The sequence below is a fragment of the Geospiza fortis genome, unplaced genomic scaffold (assembly GCF_000277835.1).
Source record: "Geospiza fortis unplaced genomic scaffold, GeoFor_1.0 scaffold237, whole genome shotgun sequence".
NCBI lineage: Eukaryota > Metazoa > Chordata > Aves > Passeriformes > Thraupidae > Geospiza > Geospiza fortis.
This window is the reverse complement of record NW_005054319.1, coordinates 1,346,725-1,357,522: the sequence shown is the minus strand read 5'-3', so window position 1 is coordinate 1,357,522 and position 10,798 is coordinate 1,346,725. Positions and strand designations below refer to the sequence as shown.

The following is a 10,798-nucleotide window of genomic DNA, read 5'->3' as shown; positions in this document are numbered from 1 at the left end:
TTGTGCTTTGTTTCCTCTTTTTCTTCCCTCTTCCCAAGGTGTTCACTGGCATCTCCCCAAGTGCATAAACTGCAGTGGGAAATAGGTGCTAGGAATAGGAATTAGGACTAGAAGTAGGAATAGGAATTCTGCAGCTTTAGGGAATGCTGGCCTTAGACTGGATCCTGGAGAAGATATTTCCAGGATGCTCCAAATTAGTTTCTTTGTGCTGCAGGCTTTCATTTGCTCTTTATTTACCACTTGACATCATCCCCAGCATTGCTGATGCTAACACAGTGTGACATGAAGCTGTTCATGAAGGGACACGATGGCAATGGGCCCGAGCGTGTCCTGCTAGAGAGGCACCACCAGCCTTGCATAGCAAGTCCCACCTTGGCTGGGCAAATGTACCCAAATCCTGCAGCCTGACAACAGCACTGGGAGCCCTGGGATAATAGCTAGGATTAAAAGGTGCTAGAGGAAATTGTCACCGGAGAACAGCTGCTTTCACTGGTGTCAGATAAGGCAGGAGTTCAGGCTTCTGATCAACAGATAAAAACCAATATCAACCTCTTTGTTCCTGACATGGACCTGTTCCAAGGAGTGTGGTTTATCCCAAGCAAATAGGAGCACCACAGCCTACAAGGTCCAGTGCAACCAGTTGCACAACACTCAGAGGTATTTCCCATCTTTTGGGGCTTCAGGATAGAGCACCAAAAAAACCCCAAACCAGTGAAGCCATCTCCAGACATCCAGCACCATTTTGGGCTGTGCATTTTTGAGCACCATGTCCTGGAACAGGGTCCCTGAGCCAGTGACACCCACGTGGATGTGGAGAACCCATAACAGCCTCTCCCATATGAAGTGTAGGGCCTGGAGCACAGTGTGCAGTGTTTACAGAATCCCACCACACCCTACAGCCGGGATATTGGCATGTCACTGTGAGGGCCAAGTGTGAGGAGCTTTCCTTTCCCTGGCAAGGCCGGGTGCTGATGGCTGTGTCCCATCTGTGCTGAGGCCGGGTGCTGATGGCCGTGTCCCATCTGTGGTGAGGCTGGGTGCTGATGGCCGTGTTCCCCACACACGAGGAGTTTTCCTGTCCCTGGCGAGGCCTGATGCTGACGGCCATGTTCCCTCCCTCAGGCCGTGCCGCCGCCGCCGCGCCCCGCGATGCTGCAGTGCAAGCACGCGCAGGAGTTCAGCTTCGGGCCCCGCGCTCTGAAGGACGCACTCATCTCCACGGACCCCGCGCTGCAGGAGCTCTACGCCAAGGCCTTCTCCAGGGCGGAGAAGCTGTTCCTGTCCGAGGCCTACAACCCCCAGCGCACGCTGTTCTGCACGCTGCTCATCCGCACGGCCTTCGACTGGCTGCTCAGCCACCCCGATGCCCCAGAGGACTTTGAGACCTTCTACCACGCCGTGCTGAGGAGGAAGCAGAACTTCTGTCGAAAGCACATTTACCTGCAGCCTATAGGTAATGGGGGGATCTTCACTGTGCTGCCTGGAGAGACACAGGAGGGCGGTGGGTGGTGTTGAGTGCTGCTAACGGCCTCCTCTAAGGACTCACCTGCAAATGCAATGGCCAGAGCAAAGACAAGTGTAACAGGCAAGGCTCTGACATGCCCCCAGTCCAGAGTCACAAGCCGTGGTGGCAGACCTGCCATATAAATGGTATGTGTGCCCCTGGGTGAGGCTCACAATGAATTTATGCATATGTGTATATCAAAGTATGAAACAATGCTGGAAAAACCAGCATTTCTGGAGGTCTGTCTCTGATGGTTCATTAAACACAGCCACCCGTTCCCACGTTAATCATTCTGCACAAGTTAAACAGGAGACAACCTTCCAGCACATCTGCTCTGCTAATGAGAGCGTACCAATGCCTTGAGCAACCTCTCAGAAAGAGCTCCCTCTTCTCCTCTATATCCATAACCACCCAGAAGTGTTCACCACATCCCAGAGTAAGCAATGAGCTCTAGAATGAACCAGCCTGCCCAGTTGCTGTGGCCAGTGCCACAAAACCCCATTGGAGCCTAATGCTCACCCTGGCTGTAAGGCACTGACAGAGAGCTTCTCTCCTCAGATTTAATCGAAGGCCCCGCTGGGCTCTCACTGCTGGATTCCCTGCAGAGCTGTGTGGAGTCCTTCTTCCTGGGCCTGCGTGTGAAGTGCCTTCCCTCCATCCCAGTCTCTTCCATCCACTGCTGCTTCCGCCACAGCCGGGACTCGGACAGGGTGCAGCTCCACGCAGGTGAGCAAGGATCAGGCAGCAGGGAGCCCACTGAGACACCAGCCTGGCACACGGGCACGAGCTCTGCCTTAGGAAATGCCTGACACAGCCCTTCATTGCCTGGGCTGGGAGGGGATGAGGAAGGGAGTGAAAAGGCAGAAATCCTGTTCCCATGGAAAGCCCAGAGCTTTGAGGCTGGAAACAGGAATGAAAAACAAAGTGACTTTCATCATATTTTCCTCTGCTGTTTGTATTTTTCAGTGCTGTTATGTTTAGGTCCAGCTCTGGATCGGATCAGCTCTGCGGGAAGGCTCTGTTGATTTGGGGCAGTCTGAGTTCTCCCATCCCGTGTCCAGAGCCAAAGTAAATTATTGGCCTGGGTGGTGCAGGGGAGAACTCACAGGCCTTTCATGATAGGAAATTTGGGTTCAAGTGTCACACAGTTCCCCAGGGGACTGGGTTTGCCAGTTGCCAAACTTGCACTGCACAAACATCCACCTGGAATGAGATGTTTGCAGGTACTATGGGCAGCACATGCTCAGCACAGACCCAGCACTGCAGCCCTGGGGCTGTTCCAGCTTAGTTCTGAACTGCCTGGAGGGAAATTCTGCTCCCAGGTGCTCATTCCATGGGTTAGTACTGAATTCATCAGCATCTCTGCTTTGTTTTGACTCTGTGCCCAGCGCCACTTCCAAAGTTAAGTCTTCTCTGATTTGAGAGATGGGCTACACAGCCATGGTTCTCCACCTGAGATGATGAATCCAGCAGCTCTGCCTGCCTGTGGGCTTGGATTACATCCTCCTCCCCCCATCAGCAGCAGAAATTCTGGCTCTGTGCCTTCCAGGGATTCTTCATTTAAATTAACATCTCTTTTGTATTTGTCCAGATGGGATCCTGAATTTCCTGAAGAACAACAAACCCATGGATGCCCTGTGTGTCCTTGGACTTACCCTGCTGGACCTTTACCCATGCGAGACCTGGAGCTTCACATTCAGCAAATTCCTGCCAGGACAAGGTGGGCTGGTGTCCCATGGTGATCCAGCACAGTGTGAGAATAAGGCAGCACTGTACCAAAAAGCCCTTCCCTGTGAGACTGGAATAGCCAAATCTTAACATGCTGCTCCCTGGTAAGAGGAACTAGGCTTTCCCAGTGTGGAATTAGGGGGATCAGGGCTCCTGATCCAGGCAGAGGTAACTGAGGTGATACAAACCTTTTGTGGAGTTGGTCTCATCACACCCTGTGTGCCCAGCTGGACTGTGTTCCCACAGCTGTATTTTCATGCTGCCTAAGGTGAGAGACAGCTGTAAAAGAGCAGATGACTGACATTACTCCCCTCTCTTCACAGAAGTGGGAGTCTGCAGCTTTGCCAGGTTTTCTGGGGATTTCCCCCAGGCTGGTTGTAGCAGCCTGAACCCACCCACACAGAAGGAAGAGCTGTGTGAAGTCAGCAAGGAGGGAAGAGAGAAGACCCTGCAGTTCAGTGCCCAGGAGATGGTCCAGTGCTGTAAGGTAGGACCAGCAACCTCCTACACCCCTGTTTCTTCCTGGGTAGGGTTAAATATTGCAGGCCAGGGTATAAAACAGACCTCAGCCCAGTGAAGCAGCCATGAGGCTGCTCCCAGAAGCACAGGCAGCCACAGCTAAGCCCACACTGAATTCAGACATAAAGAGCTTCCATTTTAGTGCACTGCATGAACAGGTCCTACTCCCCTCACCACTGGAGCAAGTGACAACATCAGTTATGGGCAGGCTACAGGACTGGTCTCAGAATGACAGAATGGTTTGGGTTGGAAGGGACCTTAAAGACTATCTTGTCCCAAACCGCTACCACAGACAGGGACACCATGCACTAAACAAGGCTGTGTCATGGAGCAGGACTGAAACAGCCCTGCCCAGCTCCCAGGCTCATGCTTGGGTAATCCTGAGTATTTTTCTTGTCAGGCACAGCAAGGCTGATACAGTATTTGGAGAATAATCAGAATATCTGATTGTGTGTAACTAATGGATGGCTGCAAAGGGTGACTCTGTCCTCCTCAGACAGTGACATCTGTGAGGGGAGGGGTCCCTGTGCCATCCCTGTTACATGGATGGAGGAGGAGAACACCTCAGCCACGTCATCTATTTAAATGCAGAACCCTTAAACCCTCCTCATCTCCAACACATCCTCTCCATGAGTGCTGTCCTCCCTCACCCCAACATCTGCCATATTCCAGCTCTGCTTCCAGTGTTTCTCCCAAAGCCGGCCCACACAGAGCAGTCACAGCAGCACCTTCAAAGCCACTTCCCTTTGCTCCCCTGGTATTTGCTCAGGATTTTCTAGTTTGAGACCTCTTCCTGCAATAATTTCAAATGACATTAAGTGGCAATGGGAGGAGGAGAGGAGTCCTCCATCCTCAGCCTTTCCACAGTTGCCAATTCCCAAGGCAGTCATGCTTGGCCAGCTGACTCCAGCTCAGTTTTCTGCTTTGGCACAAATGTTAATGGAGTCTGTTCTGGAAGGACTCAGATCTGTTATTGCCAACAGCTTCTTGCACATTTCTCACACAGGCTGTGCTGCTCTTTTCAGGCCCCAGTGGGACTGGTTTTCCTCTTTAAAAAACCCCTAAAACAACAAAAACCACCACATTGTCCTTGGGGAAGAGCAGCAGCAGCACCACCAAACACTCTGCCTACATCTGCCTCACCCACACCCACCCCTCCTTCTCCACAACACAAACATGGAGCTGGGAAGAGGCAGCCAGGTTCTCCTGTCACCTTGGACAAGCCTGGGCTGGGGGAATGCCATTGCTGAGCAGGAGCTTGGTCAGACCGCAGGGGAGCAGGGAAAGTGGAACAGCAGAGGAGGAAGAGGAGGGGGCAGCAGAAAACAGGAATGACCATGCACTGCTGTGATCTTTGCTTGCCCCACAGGTGACCTGCCACGAGATCTGCCACCTGATGGGGCTGGGGACGTGCCGCTGGCTGCAGTGCATCATGCAGGGAGCCCTGAGCCTGGAGGAGGCGCTGCTGCGGCCCCTGGAGCCCTGCCCCATCTGCCTGCGCAAGCTGCAGCACGTCGTGGGCTTCAAACTCATCGAGCGCTACAGGGTGAGCCCCAACCCCAGAGCCTCGTGGAGCAGGGACAGGGCAGGGCCAGGCTGGCTCAGCCCAAACCCCAGCTCTGAAGGAGCTGCAGCAGCCTGGTGAAGGCAGGAGATCTCAGGAGATCTCAGTACGTGGTGCTGAGGCACCTCACACCTGAACATCAGGGTGTTCTACACAGGCTCTGACCAACAAAGCACTCTGCACAGTTCCAGGGCTTTTGGCTCTTCCCAAGGGACACTGCCACAGTCCAACCACACTTTCCTACTCCCGAAAACGAGGTGGGAAGGGCAGGCAGATTGCAAGCAGGAGCAGCAGTGAGCGCAGGGATTCCCACAGCTACGCCCTTTCCTGTGCCATCCTGGATTTTTGCCTCTCTGGGGCTGCTGGGAACAGGGAGGAAACATCATGTGTGTACTTTGCTGCAATTCCAGTTTAAATTTACGAGAAAGGATCCCAAATTATTACCCCCAGCATGTGGAGGGTCCCAGACTCATCTTTTGTCTCTTCTCTCTCACCCATATCACTGCTAACACCACATTTAGACGGATCACGAACAGTATTAACACACCCTTAGCTCTTGAAAGGGTTTTCTACCTCTGCTGTCTAAAAAGCAGGATTCAGTAGCCAAATGGTTGGTGGAATAGAAATAATGTCCCCATTCTCACTCAGCACCCATCTTCTCCCTGGCTGTGATTCCTGTCTGACACACATCATGTTCAGAGGCAGGATTTTCCTCGCTGCCTATTTTAAAGTCTGTGGGTTGTATTTGTAACAAGATACGAGCAGAATGAGAAAGGAGATGCCTCTGGTTTCATTCAGCATGGAATCAGATGCACAGAAGCATGGCAAAGACTGTGGGGAAACACACACTTTTTTCTGGTTTTCCTACTTACCCGTGCTGCTGCCAGACCCTTCTCTGACTCTGTGCCTGTTTGGTCCCTACTTCTGTCTGAGAAGTGTCTAAATTGCCCAGACCACCAGAAGAGTCTGCTTAAATAAAGCAAATAAATCCTGCTTTATTTAAACACCCAGCCTGTCGGCATCCAGCCAGTGCTTTCTAGAAGAGAATGACCACCTGCATTAATCTTTCCTAGAAATATTTTTTGCCCTTACACCTGCAGCAAATACTGTAATTGGCTCAGCATCCTCTGGTGACAGGGAACACAAACCTTAAGGAATGATGCACTTGCCAAATGTCACATCTGCTTCCTTGAGAAGGCAAAGCTCAACTAGATACAGTATAAGCTGGTGTAAGACAGCTGTGATAATCCTGTAAGAGGCTTTGCCATAGAGTTGAGAGAAGACATAAATGCCAGAGATGAATTAAATAGTTAAGGAACAGGACAGAAGAGGGCAGAAAGCTTTGGACACAATAACAGAGAGCAAAGTTAACTTGCCAAGCACGTTAAGTGTAAGTCTGAAGTCACATTTCCTTTTGGAAACAATCACAGATCCCCACTTGCCACAAAACAGCTTCAGACACTCCTAAGAACCCCAGGAAATGCCACAACCAAGCTGTGCTTCAGCAGCAGCAGGTAACACTGCTCAGATCTGCAACTGAGACACAGTTTGGGGCAGGAAACCAGTCCTTATGCAGCAGAAAGAGCTCCTCAACTGATTTATCTGAGTTGTACTCAGAACCACACTCCATTTTTTATCCCAGCTGCTTATTCCAGCATGAGTCATCTTGAAAACTGAAAGCCAGTTAATTATCCTGGTGTTTCCCCACCACAATCAACATTTCCACATTTCCACCTGCTGCTTGTGCAGCATCCCTCATGGGATGTCCTCACATTGTGGCTGGATGAGTTTGCAGTGGCCACACACACACAGACAGCAGGTCCTAGTGACATCCTCGGGGTGGACATCCACTTCAGCTGCTCTTGCCTGCAGGTAAACAAAACCCACACAGAGCTCATCCCTTCCTGGTTAAACAGGAGAACATAAGAGGCTGCAGCCCTTCAAACCCACCCAAAGTTCAAATGAAAAAGCCACCCAAAGGATGAGAGAGATTGAAGAGATTCTGGGAATTCAGGCAGTGATCCTGAGTAGATTATTCCCCTTTTTTTGCTTTGAACAACCCAAATGTACTGCTGGGAAATCCACATCTCCACAGCTTTTTTTATTCCTGGGAACTGGGCTAAGTAGCAATAGGGATTCCTTCCCAGATTCACTATTCTTGGGAATTTAGAGCCATTACAAAATCATGGGCTGCTTGCAGCTTTCCAGTAGCTTTGCTGTCCCCTTCACGAGCCCAGCTCCCTCTGCAGCTTCTGGCACTGCATTTGTTGGATAAACCCAGAGGGAGGGAAGGCCCACTGGAGGTGGGACCAGGCAGGAGAAAAGTTGTCCCTTTACAACTTTTCTTGCCCCAGAGGGAGGGGGCAGGGTGGATTAGCTAAGCTGAAAGAGTCCATTTTATTCCTGTACAGAATTCTTCCCCGAGGCTCCATGCTCAGACTGAAATGAGAAGCAGGGCTGATTTCTCCCACCCACTCAATTTGAGCTCTTTATCCTTTCTGTCACTTGCCTGAAGAGACAGCAATAGAGGAGGAAAGGAGGAGGGAGCAGTGGGGGGCTGTGAGAGGAGGGAGCTCCACAGGGCTGGGAATCTCCTGCCTGCAGCTCCCCCTGAGCTGAGCAGGGACAGATCCAGCTCCGTGCCTGGCACACCGTGGGGACAGCCCAGGCTAATCCTGTCACTGCTGAGCAACTGGGGGCTTTGCAGATGGATCACTGGGAGCTACAGAAAGTAAAGGAGAAGAAATAGGCCACAGGAGTGTGAAAAACTGAAAAACACACACAAAAAAACCTCAACACTGGCAGCAAGGCAGACAAGATCACCTTTTACCCAGGGATGACTGGAGTACTGTGGTTCATTCCCTACAGCATAAGGAACAAATGTGCCAGGAGCAACCTGTTATATGCCTCATTGTGGCATTTAATATTTAAAAAGGAAATTGTCTCAGACATTTTGCTTTCATTAATTGTTTCTTAGAATCAGCCTTCCCACTTGTTCATTTCAGCTCAGGAGGGAAGAGCTATTCTTGGGAAAAAACTCACGTTACCTCAGGCATTAACAACAGGATGAAACACAATTCTTCACCACTATCTGAGGAGTTTCTATAATGACACAGTTTCCTCTGGAGAGGCATTGGTTTGCCTTTCCTAGAGACCGCATTCACACAGCAGGGAGTGATCTGGTACAGTTTTCTCCTACCACCTCCAATAACAGGGCAGATAAAGTCCACATCTGACTGGAGGCAGCTCTGCCACAGTCCAAGAAAATGGGACAAGAGAAAGCTCCTGCTTTGTAGGATCACCAGGAGTTGTCTGACCCCATTGTCTGGCAGAGAGGACTGTGGCAGCAGCAGCTGAGCCACCCAAGATAAACAGGTTTACCTGGCAAACACAGGGAAGGTGTAATAGCATCTCTTATCCTCCACAATGAAACCTTTCTCCTCTCACCACAGAAGCTGTATGCTTGGACACAGACCGTGCTGTCCACGTGGCCAAGGCAGGAGCCAGCAGAGCTGTCAGCCTCCGAGGACATCCTCCCGTTCAGCTCCGACTCCGGGATGTGCTGCGAGAACGACTCCGAGGCCGTGACCTCCCTGTCCGAGCCGCTGACCCCCGACACCTGCAGCCAGGGCCTGTCCCTGGGGCCAGAGCTGGAGCAGGACGAGCAGCCCAGCTCCCTGCAGGAGGGGCAGGGCCAGGCCCAGCCCCCTGGGCACACCAAGGCCACGGACACCATCAAGGATTACGAGCTGTGGCTGGAGATGTGCATCGCTGCCCTGGAGAGGAACGTCTCTGAGGAGGAACTGGCTCAAGTGGACAGGAGCGTGGACGCCCTGGCTAAGTGGGAAATGTTTACAGGCCAGCTGCCTGCTATGAGGAAGGACCTGCCCTTTGCTAGGGACAGCACTGGGCTACGCAAAGTTCTTGGAGACAAATTTTCCTCCTTGCGGAGGAAGCTGAGTTCCAGAAAACTTTCCAAAGGGGAATCGTCCCCTCATCGCTGGCGCTGGGAGGACAACTAGGCCGGGGCTGCCTTGAGCCAGCTTTGCTCACCTCACTGCTTCCAGCCTTCCTCACCCCAAGCTGTTGCTGTCTCAGAGAAACAGCAACTCCCCCCAGGAATAAAAGGTGTTTTGTTTTCTGAGATTGCTAACACAGTTTTGATGTGATTAGTTCTTCTCCAAAGGTTTATCCTGTGTTGGTCTAAATGACACCACCACAGTCCACACCCACCTCAAGTCCCATGTAGGTGCTTTTGTTTTCTTGGTCTGAAGTTGGCCAGGAAGAGTTCAGCCAGGTCCCCACTAAAGACTGAACATGCTCACACAGGAGCTTGGGCCATCTGAACAAACAGATGCAAATTAAACCAGGGCAGCTCCCCCACACAGAGAGCTCTTCTCTGCTTAGCACGTCAGTCCCAGGCACAGATGAGGTTTCTCCCTCAAACAGAGTGCTCTGCTTGCTGCCCCACCAGCTGGAGGTTGTGCTGAGCACAGGAGCACAATCCAGGCTGGTGGACTCTCATTATGAGCTGGGGGAGATGGAGGAGATGGGCACAAAGTAAAGCAGAAAGATCCCTGGCAGCTCTGCCCCAAAGAGCAGCGTTAGCCTGATGATTGTCCCTTGGCAGACCCTCAGAAGATCTCCTGAGGTGCCTCAGTTCAAACAAAGCCAGGCTTGGAGCATGAGGTGGAACCACCCACATCCTCTGTAGATTGGCACAGGAGAGGAAACCTTTGGAAACATTCACAGACTCATTGATTATTAATGTAAAAGGGGGAACCACAAGTGTGTTCCTCTTTCTGCCTTGGGAAGTGACCACCCTGGCCCTTCCCTCTTCCCACTGAGCAGGACTGGGTGCTGGTGCTGTGCTGGCACCCAGAGAGCAGAGCCTCCCTTCCCATGGCCAGGGCACGCTGCTCCTCCTGGCTATTTATAGCCAGAGCTCTAGAGGCTGATGGCTCTGTGCTCCTGCCAGGGGAAGGCTGACCCCTCTCCATCCCTGCTCCCTCTGCTCTGAGCACTGATAACGCTCCCACACCCCATGGCAACGTGCCTGAGCCCCAAATTTCTGCTGGCTAAAAATACCAGCAGGTAGGATCCGATTCGGTGTATCTGGGAGAAAGGGGAGATGTTTCCCTCCGAGGAGGCAGCAGCAGCTTTGGCTTCCCGGAGCACTTGCCCTGTGCACTTTGAGGCCCCCACCCCATCAGTGAGGTTCTGCAGCAGGAAATAAGAGGACAGCTGGAAGACACTGGAAAAACGCCGGAGATTTACACACGCAGGTGAGTAGCAAAGATGGTCTTGCAGTAAATTCAGCTGGATTCCGGAAACACAAGCGTTTCACATCCGCATGATTCATACCGGGAGAGAAAGGGAGTTTGGCTTCGGGACCGATGACGGCAATTCCTGGAAACATTTTCCAGGCTGCGCGCCTGGAGCAGCAGAGCCGCGGGTGGCGCCCCCCCCCCGCCACCACCAAA

General features: G+C 52.0%; 1 protein-coding gene across 1 annotated transcript; it reads left to right on the top strand.

Moving 5' to 3' along the window:
* The first annotated feature begins 1,129 nt into the window (after positions 1 to 1,129).
* Positions 1,130 to 9,459, top strand: AMZ1 (archaelysin family metallopeptidase 1). The gene is made up of 6 exons (XM_005420348.2): positions 1,130 to 1,453; positions 2,063 to 2,230; positions 3,096 to 3,224; positions 3,556 to 3,719; positions 5,121 to 5,297; positions 8,768 to 9,459. Exons 1-6 carry the CDS (start codon positions 1,150 to 1,152, stop codon positions 9,335 to 9,337), a joined length of 1,512 nt encoding a protein of 503 aa, XP_005420405.1. The 5' UTR covers positions 1,130 to 1,149; the 3' UTR covers positions 9,338 to 9,459.
* Positions 9,460 to 10,798: the final 1,339 nt, after the last annotated feature.

Coding starts and splice junctions, on each gene's coding strand:
- AMZ1 (XM_005420348.2), top strand. CDS start 1,150: ATGCTGCAGTGCAAGCACGCGCAGGAGTTCAGCTTCGGGCCCCGCGCT. Junction 2,231..3,095: donor CAGGGTGCAGCTCCACGCAG/GTGAGCAAGGAT, acceptor GTATTTGTCCAG/ATGGGATCCTGAATTTCCTG. Junction 3,720..5,120: donor AGATGGTCCAGTGCTGTAAG/GTAGGACCAGCA, acceptor CTTGCCCCACAG/GTGACCTGCCACGAGATCTG.